The sequence below is a fragment of the Triturus cristatus genome, chromosome 1_1 (genome assembly GCF_964204655.1).
Source record: "Triturus cristatus chromosome 1_1, aTriCri1.1, whole genome shotgun sequence".
NCBI lineage: Eukaryota > Metazoa > Chordata > Amphibia > Caudata > Salamandridae > Triturus > Triturus cristatus.
In genome coordinates, this window is record NC_140579.1 from 1,074,319,908 (window position 1) to 1,074,337,061 (window position 17,154).

The 17,154-nt window shown below is 43.1% G+C and overlaps 1 protein-coding gene across 1 annotated transcript in view; it reads right to left on the reverse strand.

The window, feature by feature from the left end:
* Positions 1–12,529: 12,529 nt before the first annotated feature.
* Positions 12,530–17,154, reverse strand: part of MLN (motilin) — a 43,408-nt gene continuing 38,783 nt past the window's right edge. Inside the window, exons 3-4 of the mRNA XM_085651171.1 lie at positions 15,790–15,898; positions 12,530–12,696 (exon numbers count right to left, since the gene is read on the reverse strand). Of these exons, the coding sequence (XP_085507297.1) occupies positions 12,689–12,696; positions 15,790–15,898 (117 nt within the window). The 3' untranslated portion in view covers positions 12,530–12,688. The remainder of the gene's footprint in view (positions 12,697–15,789; positions 15,899–17,154) is intronic.

The following is a 17,154-nucleotide window of genomic DNA, read 5'->3' on the forward strand; positions in this document are numbered from 1 at the left end:
TTTCAGACAAACTGGTGCTGCGGACAAAAGCAACTTTTTTGCCAAACATTTTGAAGCTCTTTCATTTTGAACAATTCACTACCCTTCCTTACATCAATTGTATAAAAGACCTTCAGCTGGATAAGCAGAAAACAGTAAGGCAGTGCAGAAAAGGATCATATCAAGGAGAATAGTCCTTTGTATGAAGGATCTGCTACGCACTGGCCACAAAGCAGCTTCCAGAGGGTTGGGTGCTCATTTGACTAGATCCAAGGCTGATACTACTGTGCTGGCATGTGGACGACCTGTTCTGAACTTCTGTCAGGCAGCAACAGGGGCGTCACTCCATACATTCATGAAGCACTACTGTCTTGATACCATGGTCTGGCATGAAGGACTCTTTGCCCGCTTGATCCAGCAGGACTTTTTGGTTTGAGCCATTCCACAGACCCACCACCTGGGAGGTTCTTTTTTGGTATCTGTTCAAAAGGTGAGGAATCTGCGTTAGAGATACCCATTAGAAGAATAAGTTACGTACCTTCATTAACGCTATTTCTTGTAGATACTCTAACCACAGATTCTTCACCGCCCTCCCTCATCTCCATTCTGTGGAATGGATGTGCTTCAACTTCCTTATAAAGATCCCAGACTAGAGATCTGCACACTGTCAAATCTGATCAGTTAATACGATCCGAATCTGATTGTATGGACAGAGTCAAGAAGGAAACTGACCTCAGCGTGAAAGGGTGGCGACTGTATGTGGTTAGGGGATTACTTCTGGGCTTGGACGAAATAAACACGGAGTATTACAATGCCACCTACCGGTGCACAGGAGCAATGCTGAGAAAAATCTTCGGGGCCAGTCTGCCTCCTGGGAGTATTCACAAGGTGAGGAACCTTCAGTTACATAAAGTATCCACCAAAAATTGCATTACCAAAGGTAAGTAACTTGTTCATTTGTACAAAAAATCCCATTACTTTAGAACTCGAAATTAGGCTATGCGTGTGCTATGATTCTTTTTTTTAGGAGCATATTTTTCATCAGTGTGAATCTATGGTAGAGGGTGAGATTGTGGTAGTAGATCAGTTGATCCGCCTAATGGTTGCCCATTGTGGTGGAGTGTACAAGTAGGATATTTGTGTGTCCAGTATTAGTTTTGCTGAACGTGAGCAGAGTTACGCTGTTTATTATTTTGCATATCTTTGTGTTTTAATTATTTCTAGGTCCTCAAAGTGTTTAAGTACACTGCAGGAGGACTTTAGGAAAATATGTGTGAATATTACACTTTTTGGTCCTACAATGCAAATAATAATTCTTGTCTCGTTTTATAGGTAGTGCCTTTTGAGGATATGTGCTGCATCATCAGTAAAGAAAGTCTACGCCGATAGTATTGTAATTCTTTTGGAGTGTTTTGGCCTGTATAGTATGATGACTGATCTGCTCCTGTGTCATCGCACTCTGACACTATTATGTTTGGCTAACTGTTTTCAGAGTCAATGTGCTATTGAACCGAGGAATTCTTTGAGAGGGTGTTATCCTTCCAGTACTTTTCTACGCTACAGGGACTTAGTCAGTGCATGTGAAGTGTGATTAGCTCAAGCACCCAGACCATGTCTCCTGGACATAACAATTAGTTTGTAACATGTTTAGGTCTCTCCTAGGTTCAGTATCTTTATTTCAATCCTTAGCTTTCGTTTTACTGACGGGTGCATTCTAGATGGTATAGTTTTGTCTTCCTGAAATGAAACCAATCGAACTAAGGTAAAAACAACAGTTGATGGACAGAATGCAGAACAATGTCATACATTCACCCCAGTACAGAGATCTGGGCCTAAATCCAACGTTTTTTTGCTCACCATGCCGTTCCAGTTTGAACCCAGCCATATGCAAATCAGTCTTGACCCTGTGCTTCATGGGTACAGTCCAGCCCGAACTGCCAAGCCAGGTCCTCCCTGGACTGGAAACAAGCATCTTAGGACCGTTTTCGGGGTTTCACCCCTCTTCAGCCAGGATAGCTTGATTCCAGTGGCATGGAGAACACGGGACCCACGTCTGGGCATACCCTTCCCACTCGGGGTGACAAATGCAAAAACAACAGTTGATGGACAGAATGCAGAACAATGTCATACATTCACCCCAGTTCAGAGATCTGGGTCTAAATCCATCGTTTTTTTGCTCACCATGCCGTTCCAGTTTGAACCCAGCCATATGCAAATCAGTCTTGACCCTGTGCCTCATGGGTACAGTCCATCCCCGAACTGCCAAGCCAGGTCCTCCCTGGACTGGAAACAAGCATCCTAGGACCAGTTTTGGGGTTTCATCCCTCTTCAGCCAGGATAAACTGGGGTGGCATGGTGAGCTAAAGAATGATGGATTTATCCCAGATGTCTTGACTGGGGGTGAATGTTTTGATTTGTTCTGCATTCCGTCCATCAATTGTGTGTCTTTTGCTTTATCGAACTAAGGTAAACAATAATTTCTGAAAACAGACCAGAACTGTAAATATAGTGCCCCAGTGACAAAACTCCTTATTGCCACCCTGCTATAGGGACAGTGAAGAGACACACACAAACGGGAAGACTTTAGTGGAGGAGGAAGGGAGGCAAGGTACTGGTCTCTGTGTTGAAGGAGATCTTCCAAGAGAGGGAATCTTTAGAAGTGGATTGCATGTGCCACAGAGCAAGGATACTAGAAAGGGGGTAGAAGGGCTGGTTAGCACTCAGCTGGAGCCATATGAATAATAAACTCTGGCTGGAGAAAGATTGAGGCAATCCAAACCACTCCAGGTTTTTCAACTTTCCTTGTGAAGAATTCTGGCAGCGCAAGTCCTATGTTTCGCATGAAGCCAGGCATGGGAGTCACACTACAAGCTGAGCTGTGGATTTGAAGGCTAGGATTATTTTAATGTGACTGTTGTAACTGACAAACCATGGAGTTGTGAATATTTACATTTAAACATTTAAAAATGCTGCACAAATCATGAGCCTGTGACTGTCAGATAATACACCTGCCATGCAAGCAGAAGGTCAGGAATCACTGATTTAAGAAAGAGAGACTATTGCTCTAGCACGCCTTTGTAGTAACGATCTGAGTATTAGTCGTTTGATTTATTTGATGATGATGACTGTGACAGGTATTTGTGAAGTCAGGCTGTTCCCGGGAGTGGATGCCCCTGCTCAAAAGTAGTAAAAGGAAATAGAAAACTCACACAATAATCTGGTTTTCAGAACTTTGCGAAATTTGAGGCTGGTGAGAAAGGTGAGAGGGCAGAGTATTCCGGGAGGGCAGGATAAAAGAGAAAGATTTCCTTTCCAGCCAGTAGCAGGAAATTCGGGGAACTTCTGTCCGGGAAGCCTCGTCAGAACTGAGCTCGCGCCTGGCAGTATAGCACGTGGTCCTAGATCAGGGACGCAACTAGACCTGAACTACGGGGCGGCTAACACTCCCAGCCAGGGCTGGCCTAGCTGGTCGCACACAGTTTAACAGTCTTTTCTGGCACCCCCTTCTTATTTCCTCCTTCTCCATGAATTCCCTCACTACCACTCACCTCATCTCTCTATAGCACCTTTCTGACAAACTTTTCATTTTTTTTTATAGCGCTACTCATAGTTTACTCGCACTCAGTTCTGTGATCTGCATGGTACACGTTCTTTATAGTTGGCACATTAATCATCTGCTCTGTGTGGGTGGCAGGAGTGCCCATATGAGTGCACAGTGAGCTATGCAATAGTGTGACAGTAGAGTAAGAGGAGTGACTGCAGGGTGGGTGAGGTGACCATATGAATTTGGGTTTGGATGTAAGTGCAGAGTGGGACGAATGAATGCATGGTTAGAGATCGGCTTGTTTGAGTGAGATTGCAGATTGAGCAGTGAGGGGGACAGGTGAGTGAAGTGTCACATGAGTGCAGGGTGAGTAGTGTGCTCATGTGGCTGCAGGGTGAGGTACAGAGTGAACAGCACAAGGGCATTGTGAGTGCAGGGTGAGCGTAAGAATGGTGTGAGGGCATGGTGATCAGAGTGAGTGCATTGTGATCACTGTGAGTACAGGGTAAGCACGAAAGTGAAGGGCGAGTATGAGGATTGAGTTGTCTGAAAGCAGGGTGCATTCCCAGACACTTGAAGTAACTCAGCAAGTTATTGGCGGCGGCGTAGGGTTTCAGATGTAAGTTAAACTACTGCTGTTATGGCATTAATCAGGGATCGAGGGTGGAGAAAATAAATAATGTGCTGCTCCTGCAACAAACTTCCAGTCTTATGATTAGGGTTGCCAGCTCATTATTTTGATGTTCCAGACATTACAAAAATATACAATCACCTAAAGCCATATTTTCAGCACTTATCTGTAGATACCTCGAACAGCAAATATAAATAGAAAGCACTTTCAATTGTGTTCTAAGGCTGTCTGAATGATCCATGACTGATAATTAAATGGAATAAAGACAGAAAAGTCACATTCAATACATAGTTATTTTTTTATAACTCTATTTAGTGTCAAGATGAGGTCTTTGCAGGCTCTTTAAACAACACATGGCTGGCATTTTTCTTTTGGCAACCCTACTTTATATTACTTTTTATGAAATGCCTTCTCACACTACAGCAGCAAATATAAAATACAAATGTATGGAATAGGCATAGTGGGGGCCCAGGGGTTACTGGAACCAGAAAAAAAAACAAGCCTCTGTAACCAGTTTACAAAAGGTATGTAAATATGCAAATGGTCTTTAAAGACCTTTGAAAAACTTGGGTGTGACAGAGATAAGACTCCAGACACTGCCCAGCCGAGCCCACAGCAGCTCGACCTGCATCAGCCCGGGCTGTGATACACGATGGGGGTTGGGGGGTGGTGAGTGGGGTTCTTAAGCCTTTAGCCCATGGGCATTGCTTGCCTGTCCTAGATTGAATAAATGCCCTACCGTGTTGCAGAGCCCTGAGACAACTGCAGAGGGCCTTAGTAATTGTGCAGCTTTACACATGCAGCCAGTGACGTTCTCTGAGATAATGAGAGATATGGCAGTGTGGGGAAAAATTTAAGAGATGTGTGGCTGAATTAGTTGTATGCAATGATAATATTTTTGGAGGGAAACTGTCTGGTATACGGTGAATCTAAGTAGTTAGTGCATGACAGAACAGTTGCTTGTACCATCGAAAGACGAGAGATGAATGGGAGCAATGGTCTAATAGTAAATTACAAACATATGCAGTTGGAGCAAGAGGAAGTGAGAGCATTGATTTGGTTCACAAATGTCAAGGAGACACCCAGAATTAGTCTCATTCCTAGAAGAATCAGCAGGAGTTGCACCTTGCTTCCACAGCCATCAGGAGTTATATCCGATAATAGAGACACTGTCATATAACAGCAGATCGGGATTGCCTCCAGTTAGCTTGAGAGAAGTCTGTGTCATCCAGAGAGCTGCAGCCGACAGACATGCATAAGAGGTGTTGTTGGCAGGAGCCGAGGCCTGAACAGTGAGCAACATTAGAGAGATCAAAAATCCAAAAGAAGATCAACCAGAGGGGTAAGATAAATATTTAAAAGAGTTAAATTTACTGAAGGACCATGGGCACAGCCCACACCAGAGTTATAGAACATGAGCAAAATGGAGTTGGAAATACTCACTGCGAGCATTACTCCAAATAAGGCAGTGAGCAGGTCAAGTGCCTTGTCTTGAATGGCAATAGAGTTCAGCCATTGCAGTGATATGGGATGAGAGGTGGTATTGAATGTGGCACTAGGATTTAAGAGCATTAGCATAGCACTACCTTCTCTACCTGATATCATGTGGATGGATGTCTGTCAGTAAGGCCAACTCGATGCCCTAGAGGGAGCAAAAGCTTGCCTGAGTAAGGTCTAGGATATTCTTAATTTCTATGACGGTGAATATAGTACTGGTGCTAAAGCGTCTAAGGGCAGGGGAACGCTGTGTGCAGAGCAAGGGCCATTAGGAGAGTCTGAATCAACTGCACGTGCACATGCTATAGTCACTTACATTTCCATGCGAGATGTAGATAGAAGCATTATCCCTTGCCACCTCAGCTACAGTGCTCTCAGTATTTTTGGAGGAATTTTATCTTCAAGCTATGCTGAGATGGCTTTGCAAAAGTCAGCAGAGGGCGAAATGTGCAGGGAAGCAGACACAGGTTGTAAGACATATGTCTTTCTGACGTCGTCACCCCTTTGTTCTCATTGTCTATTTAATGTCACTAAGAACCCCTCAGTGGAAAACATCCCCGTAATTCACTGTTAACGAGCTATAATTCTATATTTTCTTAACAGCTTTTATTGTTTGAAGGATCTGCATCTTTTTACGTTACAGTATTCCTTTTGAGATGATTGATCTATTCTATAATGCAACTTTTTAAAGGTGTTAATTGGCTACAATATAATAATTTGACTAATTTCTACAACACTCTTAATGGATGACATTGCGCTATTTTTTTATCAAATACAGTATGAAAAATTATATTTTTAATAATGCTTCCATACCCTGTGCTTGAAGAATTTCCCATTGATTCTAGTATATTTTCATAGACTTACATTGTTTGAGAAAATAAGTAATTTCTAACTCGATGTTCATTGGGGGAAACAAATATTAATTTCTTCAGGAAAACCTTCTATGTGTGAGGGCAAACTTGCTTTTCTTGAAAATTCTGTTGTAAGGAATTGTAAAGTGCTCTTTGATAAATTCATTGTTTGTGGTATGACATCGGTTTTAAAAGACGTTTTGCTGTAGAGGAATATGTATTTTGTTCTGGAAACTGCTGTTGGTCGAGAGGATTATTTATTGGGAATGGTCATTATATATGAGGATTTTGTGATCAATAATCCCACCATTTGGGTAATTCATGCTTTACTTCAAACTATATTATTTAAGAGGCATTTTGTTAGTTCAGAATCACTCCATTGATTTGTGGGGAAGCATAATATCATATACAAAATGTCAGTTCTGTGTAAGATACTCTTTATGTACTAGAGGACACAAAAATCACAAGATAAAGGGGCTCTCTGTTACAATGCAATCTTGAGACGGCTCAAATATGCTGAGAAACACTGCATAGCATTCATCAGTCATTCTAGAATTCAAAATTAACAGCTGAAATAATAAACTCTCGGAGCATGCACCTTATCATTATCTTTGGAAAGATTCAGAATACACCTTCAAATAATACTTTTGTGAGGCTTCTTAAAGGTGTATCTTTGGTGCATCTATGTCATTTTTCATTACTGCAATGTTGATGATTAGCGTCTCATATTCATTTTGTTGCACAGTATTTTTGCGTTTCTGAAGTAAAAATATTTTACAAACACATCAGATGAATAATTTTAGCTGGCTTTTGCAGTGTTGCGCAACTTTGCTCCCACCCACGTCATGAGAATTGCATAAATCGTCCCTGACTTCTGGAACTTCAGGAAGTAGATGATATTTGGGAAACTAATTTAAAAAGAAATTGCCAAAAGAAGAACACCACTCTCCCACCACCACCATCATAACCGCTTTAATTAGCTGTAAAATCTGCTGTAGAATGGTAACAGGCAAATCGCCCACCTAAAACCTTTTTCTGTTTTTTTCTGTAAAATCTCTATTACCAGAGTATTAGAAACGTCGCAACCTTTCAAAGCTATGAAATTCACACACCTTTCTTTGTACAAAAAATATGCACAATGCAAGTTTTAGCTCATAGTCTATAGTAGAGTTGTTCTATTACCATTCTTTTGATGTATTTTTTACACCTGACTATTTTTACCAAAATGATGGCTTGTAAACATTTAGGATCACTGGTTCTGAAAGAGTAGTCATATAATTTAAATCATATTTCTCTCTGGGGCATATCAATAATTACTTTTTGTTTTATTGAGACACTTAGGGCCTAATTGCAACTCTTGGTGGTGTAGTGGTGTGGCGGTGCTAACCGCCGTGCCACCACTCCGCTGAAGGTCGCTGCTGCCCTCCAGCCAGATTATGACCAATTTTGTGGTCTGGCGGGCAGGCGCTGCTGCGGTGCGTCTTTCAAAGACAGCGGTGCCTTTCAAAGAGGCTCTGCAATGGAAACACCACACGGGGTTCCTGCACGGCATGGACTTGAAGGTCCGTGCCATGCAGGAACCTGGGTGCATGCACACAGGGGTGCACATGTTGTGCTCCCTTGCATGCATCCCCAGGTTAAAGAGGCACAGGGTCAGGGCCCCCTTTGTTTCAGCACCACCAACCTTTACATGAAGCAAAGACCGCCTTGAAACTGCTGGCGGTCCTGAAACTTGTAATATGCATGGCGGTGCATCAGCGGTGCAACCTGTAAATTACATAGTCCCAGACAGATGCGCCGTTCCCTGGCGGAGTCGGCAGTCCAATTACGGTCTGACCGCCTGAGTCATAATTGGGCAGTCGGACCAACGGTGTGGCGGTGGCTGGACCGCTACACCACCACGGGTCTGTCAGTCCTCCGACCACCAGAGCCATATTTAGTCCCTTAATGTCTTGTCTGTAATTCTGTGTCTTCCCAGTTGTATAGGAGATGGACACATGGTTTGAGGAGACATTGCATAAAAGGAGCATCCTAGGCTACGTGGGAGTGCAATTCTGCTCCTAGCCAAAACTTGATTGTTACCATTGGAAAACTCTGGAGTGCATTTTGATTTCAACCGTAACCTACTCAAAACTCATGTTGGTATTACCCTCCTAATCTGAAAACAGTGTGAACATAGTGACTTGATCATTTTCGCATTCTTTTATTGGCAATAAAAGTGAAGCATCTGAAGCATCTTGAATAGTCAGGTTGCCATACTCCAACTTAGTCCCAAGTGTATTACAATGTTGCAATTGTTGACTCTTAAAATGGATTGTAAGTGGCACAGCAGAGTTCCAATATCCTTTTCAAAGGGCTTCCTCTTTATCTTGCTTACTATGCTCAATTGATATTCTTTGAAATAGGATCACTGGCTCGGCTGTTAACCTAGACTTATTCCTGCCTGTATTGTTTCACTCTTCTATGATGCATTTATATTATTGTGTTTAAATAATTTGATTTGGATCTGCTTATTTTGCATTGTGTTTCTAATTTGAAAACAATAAAATATGGTGATATGAAAAATTGATTTGAGTTGACCTGTCTGCAGGTTACTATGTTCATATATATCATATACATTGTCACAGTGATGGAATGCAGCAGGGCACTAGGACCCTGCACACCCTGGCACAGCGGTGGACACCGGACACTGCTTCCGGTCAGCAAGGGTGGAGCAGAATGTACAGGGGCAAACTGGGGGAAGGGGACACTTACTGTATGCAAAAGGTGGTCCCCACAGGGGAAGTGTAGCCCTTGACTTCCACAGCAATAGTATCAAAACAGAGATAGAGTAAACCCCTTACAAGAGTTGGTTTTCAATAATGCGCTTAGTGCATTTATTTTTATGTATCTTCTCAGTCATGAATATATATACATTTTCAGCATTTATTATACATTACTTATTCAAAAGATAAAGTGCTACTATAAAGTGAAGGTACAGTGAGAGTGACAATAGTGAAAAAAGTGCATAAGTGCTATGTACACAAATATATACATGTGGCTGATAGGGATAATAGAGTGTTTGAAGTCAATATCGTCAAGCGAGTATTGATATCCTCCATCAAATTCTTAAAAACACAGTCCACATATGTTGATTCGTCAATGTTTTGACCCTTGGGCATAAGTTATTTAAAGCAGGGTCATCATCAGGACATAAAAAATATACAGGAAGCATCAAAAATAGTGGTAGAAGATTGCACATTCATATAGAAATTGATATTCTAGTGGGTGAAATAACTTCCGGACGGATGTTTATCACAACATCTAGTTGAAAATCGGGTGCAATGCTGGATGCCAAAATCATCCGAAAATAAGCTCCTTCTTTAAATGTATTTTGTACATTGTGCTTTAATAAGCAACTTCCAATGAACCCAGCCGAATAATGGGTGCAATGCTGGATGCTTAAGTCATCCGAATTTATGTTCTTATCTTTTAAAATATAAAGTACATCACTCTTCAGTGAGCAGCTTCCATTGTATCCTTGACCCAGCTTGCAAGGGTCGAAACGTCGACGAATAAACACAATTAGCACTGATTGTGGCCGTGGACAATATCCGGCGTCAGGTGGACCCGGGATATGGGGGGCATTCTGGTAATGCTTGACCTATCCGCAGCATTTGACACCATCTCGCCGGGACGGATGGCCCAACGTCTATGGCAAGTCAGTGTACATGGTATCACTCTGAAGCTTCTCTGCTCTTTTATAACCAACAGATTACAAATTGTCAGCTGCAGGGGCTTCAGAGCCGAATCCTTTAACCTCCCATGTGAAGTGCCGTAGGGTTCATCCCTTACTCGGACCCTTTTTAATGTTTATGTGGTTCCCCTGGCAGAAGAGGTGTGCTCCTTTGGGTTCCATGTTCTGTCATAACGCTGATGACACACATCTTATCGTGTCCATTTCTAATTATCCTACTTCTGTGGCAGAGACGTTCAGTCAATGTAGGACTAGTATCAGTAGGTGGATCAAGGACAATGCCCTAAAAATGAATTCAGATACAACTGAAGTTCAACTGTTTGGCACACAGGAATCCATCTGGTGTAACATCTGAGGCCGAAGGATTGTGGACCCCTTCCTACTCTCGTCAAGTCAGCCAAAAACTGGGATGTCAACTTTGATAACACCTTAAGTTTTGACACTCAAGTTAGCCGTACCACCAGTTACTGCTTCCTCATTTTTAGGATCTTGAGGAAGATCTTCCCCTACATTCCGCTACAACTTCACCAATATGTTATTATCGTCCTGGTCACCTCACGATTGGATTATTGCAATTCTTTATATCACAACATTAGGAACTCTTACCTTCATAAGCTCTGACTTGCCAAGAATGCTGCATCCCATCTGGTTTTCAATATCCTCAGACATGTGTCAGTCAAGTATGGGATCTGTTCCCTCCACTGGCTCACCATCAAAAAAGGATCACTTTTAAAATTCTCTGTAGGATGTTTTCAGCCCTGAATCAGAAAGGGCCCCGTCAACTCAACTCACTTTTTCGCTCGTACATCCCTAGCAGACCTTTCAGATCCTCCTTCCACAAAAAGACAAAATTACCCATATTTCGGAAGGCCATATGGGGCTGTCATTCCATCTCGGTGGCTGCCGCCAAACTTTGGGACAAAGACATGGCTTTTTTCCTGCTAATCCCCAAAGTTATCCAAATAACTGCTATAAACTGCTACACACTGCCTCCCAAAGCACTTTGACACCTTCAGGTATAGTGCTCTCTACAAACTCTGTTTACATAATAACATGATGATTGGTTCATGGTCCTAGATACAGGTAAGTTGTTACCTGTGTTTTTCTTCTTGTCTACTAGGTGGTTGTTGTTGCCTTCGCCACTTTGGACTCTAGGTGATGGATTCTCTGGTGTGTCACAATGTTTGAATTTGTATTTGATATTACAATACATGATGGTGCTAGCATTTTTTTAGATAAATAGTGCAGTCTTTTGGGTTTCTCTGCAATTATATATTCCCCCATTCCTATACATGCAACTTTTTCTTAATTGTTTGTACTGTAATGTATTGCAGCACTAGTGATGGGTTATAATTTACTGACAACAAAAAGAATATTTGTTGGGCATGGCTCTTCTTAGGGGATTTACCTAAAACGTTTTGCTTTCTCTCCTCTTGGTTTTGCTGATTCTCTTTTCGTGGCCTTAGGACTCTGGTGCTTTCCCACTGTAATGCAGTGTGAAAGCACACACCCTTCCTACCCTTGCTAGGAAGTGGTGCTTACTTGATTACTTTAGGTGTTGTACTTGTGAGTGCCCTTTAAAAAGGTACACCACATATACAGGGCAGGTACAGCAGTGGGATGCAGGATTGATTGTGTCACCCACCAGGATGGCCTTTCAAACATATATCAAGTTTGCCATTGTAAGGCCTGTGCATGCGCAGTTTCGCCTATGCTCAGGTTGGCATGTCCAACTCATTAGCCAACCCTAAGTATGCCTTCAACTACAACTAGAAACAATGGTTCCTGTGGAATAATACAACAATCTGTACTGATATGAATATGCACAATCGCAATGGGAAGGGTTAGGCTAATGCCAAAAGGAGAAGAGACCACATACACCTTTTTTTTACTTTATCACAGTTGTTTCCCCCACCTGCTCCCTCTTTCCCTATCAACTGTTCCTTCTTCTTCCCACCCCACCCTCTTTGTTGCTTCCATCCTCACAAACCTCGTGTTGCCTCCTTCTGCAGACTCCATCTGTGTTGTTTTTCCTCAGCCCTGCGTTCCTCCCTTAATTCTGTGCCCGTGCTTCAAAAAAGTTGGTTGGCAAAAAAGCAGCTGTGTCATAGTTTTTTTTTTCTTATTTAGCCATGCTGCATAGCTTCACGGATGCTGTACAGCGTGGCTAAAAAACAGCGACAAACCCTTCTGTTTGTTCCCCATTTAAGCACCAGTCAAAATCAGAATTTGAAGCTTCTGTCCCCAGTGCCTGTTCTTAAGTGTGAAATAAAATCAAGATGCACCTCTACGCCTTTCTGAATTACTTTATTAGATCACACAATATCAACACGTTGCATCATAAAAATTATGTCCCGGCTTTCCGCAGTGTCCTCATGTTTAGATATGAATCAGGATTGGGAAAGAAAGGGAGAAGCTGCCGTGAACGTCTTCTCCGTGGTCTCCGACCATCAGTCCACTGAAATAGAGACGAAACTGAAATCAGATGCACATCAACACCTGTTCACTTAACCCTGTCACCAGGGACCCGAGGTTGTTTTTTGAGAGAACCATGAAATATTTATTGGGAACTTGAGACTTGACGTGACCTTGGCTCCCCAAAAGGCTCATTTTGTGGCTATTGAGAACCCTCATTTACCAACCTGCTCTTGATTCTTCAATCTGTAGTGTTTGCTTATGTTTTCCCTCTCGTGCACTATAGGTAAGACAAGGTGTCTGTAATAGTGCATGACTGCAGCCACGCCCTGACATACCATCCCCTGTAGCCCCTACTGATTCCTGAGCCCTACTGCACCATGAGATGCAATGCTGGATGTTACACTTTCCACGTTCAATGTGACTTCCGGTTGGATTAGCAGCTGTGTCTGCCCCTGCACGTTTATAGCTCCTATTGAGGTCAGGAAAATAGATTTTCCGCCAGATATGGCTAAGTCTTATCCTGAATTCTACATTATGCTTGAAATTCATGGGAGTCAATGCCAAATTTAGCCCCATGAACGCTAAGCTATTCACAAAAAAGATTTCCGTAATTGCAGTCATTCACAAAAGTTATTTCTGTTTTTATAGTTTTACAACTTTCACAATGCTTTGAAACTTAGGTGAAATAGTGCTTTAAAAGATGAGAAGTAACAATTCTTATTAACAATAATAATATTACATTTTATTGATACCGTTATTATTATTTCTTATTTTGTTATTATTTTATATTTATATTATAATGCTCTCCCTCAAGCCTTTAGCGGCTTCCCTATTGTCAGCCAATGCCACTCTTCGGACTGTCTGCTGCTTACCTTCAGAATGCTTACAGCAGCAGTTTATTTAAACGAATTAACGTGAGAGCACAACCAGCCGTCACAATACCATTATTTATATGATCAGCTAGTAAGAAGCCTTTACTCTATAAACCACCATACATTTTTTCAGCTGTTTCATTCCCCCCTGCAGCTCCTAATGTTATCCGTCCCTCTGCCTACCACAAATTGTTTTCTTGATTGCTTCCACATTCCACCCTGCTCCACCTGTAGCACTAGACACATATCCTCCTATCACTATATACCCTTCTCTGCTGCTTAGAGATTCCACTGCATGCAGCCTCCACCTACCACAGCCCCATACACTGCCCCTATCACCGCCACCTTGCAGAATATCTAACACTACACACTCTTCCACTTGTCAGCAGTCCCTCAGATGCCTACTCATACCCAGTGTTGCAAGGCCTATAACACTACACACCCTCCACCAACCTGTATTTACTTCTCAACTTTCAACTTCCGCACCCTGCAGTGCTCCTAAACTACAAATGCCTCCACCTATCACCAATCCATTCTCAAATCCCTACCACTTCCTCACCTTGCACATCATCTGAAACAACACTCCACTACACATACTACTGTTACCTTATTGGGCCCACAGCACTACCATTCTGCACCTCCACTTATGCCACCTAGCCACATGCCAAAAGTCCTTCATCTACCCCCAGGACCTACCCACTGTGTAACAACACACCACTAAAACGCTTCCACCTACAACAACCACTTGCCTGACCAATACCAATTCCTTTTGCCTACCATTCTTTCTAATTTCATTTCAAGTGCTTGGGCAAACCCTAACTTAAACAAATAGTGAAAGACGTACAATAGGAGAACGAGAGACGAGTGAAATAAATCAAGAGCAATTATGAAACTGACCAGAGAAGTCTTGATTTACCATGGAAAATAGGTGGTGACGAAACTGTATTTTAGCAAAGGAAAATAGGAATATCGAGGCACAAAAGTAAAACGTGTGAATAGAGCGAAACTGCTTATAGTAGAAAAAAACAGAGGTCCTCGGTGACAATAGATGTGCATATGACGTTATACATCGTTTGTGAACAGATAGATGGGGACCCTCCAGTAGCTGGCCTCTCTCCCCTACTCCACTGCCCATCTAGACCTTTGTACGGGTTGCCAGAAAGATGCCAGGGCAGCAGCATGTTGTAGGATAGGAGGCTTAAGGCACTGATTCCAGTGCGGGCGCAGTCCACCCATCTGCAGGAGTAGCTTTCTGAAAGAAAGCGCCACCCTGAGCACCCGAGGCGGTTAGTAGCCACCCCAATACATTGGGTCTGTGGTTTGCCTGAACGCTGTGCCTCCAATGAACAAACTATACACACCTTCATCAACTGTGTGTCACGAAAAACCTATCCTTTCTCTTCAGTCCATCATCAGTGTGCCAGCAAGACCCATCTTTCACCTCCTGTTGTCAACAACCTGCCGCCAAAAACACACCCCTCAACTTCTTGTCATTACCACTTTGATACCCTTGGGTTTAGTGCCCTTTACAAATCAGTATTTCATTTCATCAACACTGTGCCACCAAGGACACGCCCTGACTGCAGGGGCGTAACACAGGCCCCCGCAGCCCCCGTGGTGCGGGTGGGGGGAAGGGCAAGCTCCAGGGGCCCCCTCAGCAAGGCACTCTGGCTGGAGAGCTTCTATTTGAGCCCGGAGGGGGCCCCTCCATGTACCTTGCAGGGAGGCCCCCTCAATTTTCGTTACGCCAGTGCCTGACTGTCCGTCAAGCCGCAAATGACGTACTAATCAGGGGTGTGGATGTAGTTTCAGGGGCGGAGTGTGGGGTATTACACATGCCTAGTAAATGTATCATTTAATAAATAGTTGGGAACAGGAGCAGGGAACAGGAGGTTTCACATAGCTGTTGATTTCACCTTGGAATTTTTGACTGCTCTCTCAGATAAGAACACACACACTTTCGTCTCTGTTTTGAAATTCTTAAACCGTGGTTATTTTGCAAAGCACTGTTTTCAGTACCCCTAACAACCCGCACTCCAGTCTCTTTCCACTGGCCCTCACGCCCCCACATGCGCTGCTTCCCATACAATAATAAACATGATATGTCAGCGTGATTGTCGGAAAATCTGAAGCCCACACCCCCAAGTCTTAACGACCAAGCTGAACCCCTGGTACTAATGAATATAAACACAAATAGCCCCCCTGACTCCTGATCGTGAATCTGCTGTTAGAACCCTCAAGTCATGATGTCACAGCCTTACCGTTCCGGGGTTCCGGCAGTATGTCCTGCAGCAGGCTTTCCATGGCCACCCGGCACTTCTCCAGCTGCCGAGCACTCAGCCTCACCCCAAATTCCACTGGAGCCGTCACCTGTGGGAGAGGTGGGAATGACAGTGTTCAAGCGTCAGCCTTCAAACAGGAAGGGGCTGCATAAAGGGCATTGAAAGCAGAACAGAACAAGCATTTGCAATGCAATAGGTCTCGCATTTGTGAGTATTTGAGCTACTGGCATTGTAAAATGACAAACCTTTTATCTATGTGTTGGTTTTCAAAACATAAATAAAAGCCATTGTTATTTGCAATGCCAATAGCTTAAAATTTCACAAATGCGAGACCTATTGCATTGCAAATGCTTGTTTACACAGAACAATATACTTTGCCTTTAGCAGCATAACCTGGACTTTTTCCTTAGACAATGCAGAAATCACCACTGAGACCACTTTGATAGCACATGATTGCAGAATAACCCCTAATCTCTAGCACACACCACTTTCACGTTCCTGTCTCTTCACAGCGTCCTCGGTTTTCACAAATAAAAATCCACACTGAAAGCTGGTGATGTTCTGTTTTCTCACAGGCCTCTGGTGACAGTGCTGATTTGAGAGATATGTTTCTCTTGATCTGACAGTAATTGCAGGACTTCTTATGGAGCCCTGCTGTGGGTGTCACAATACTGGGAGGAGGGCTGAAGTGCATAAATCTGAGAGATGTCTCTTCTGTGCGGGTGCTTCTCTCTGTGCATTCTAGGTTCCTGAGGCATTGCTCTGTTGCTACAGGTTAGTGCCTGTAAAAGGTGTAAAATCCGAGGAATGTCTCTGCCGTGAGATTCCAGTGCCTATAAAGTTTTTGTCACTTTGGGAGTAGCTCTGCTGTGTGTGGCCTAACTCTGTACAATCTAGGTTTTCCAAAGCTTTGCTCTGCTCTATACAGGCTAAAGCCTGTGAGATTTGTGAAATTTGAGGAATACCCTGTTTTCTGAGGCCTGTGGTTGTAAGGTTTCTGTTACTTTGGAGGTAGCTCTGCTGTGAGATGCCTTACTGTACATTTCCCGTGGCATTGCTATGCTGTTTATAGATTAACGCCTGTAAGAGTGGAGAAATTTATGGAACGTCTTTGCTGTGGGAGGCCAGTGCCGGTAAGGTGTTTGTGACGTTGTGGGTAGCTCTGCTGTACGATCCCTGACTGTAGGGATCTGGAGGGATTGCGCTGCTGTTTAAAACCAGACCCTGTTGTTCTATGTAATCTGTGCTCTTGTTCTGTTGTCTCAGACCCAAGCCTATGCATTCCGTGTTGCCATTGTCCACAAATTATTTACCGTTTTTGGTGTGGGTGTTGCAGGGATTCTG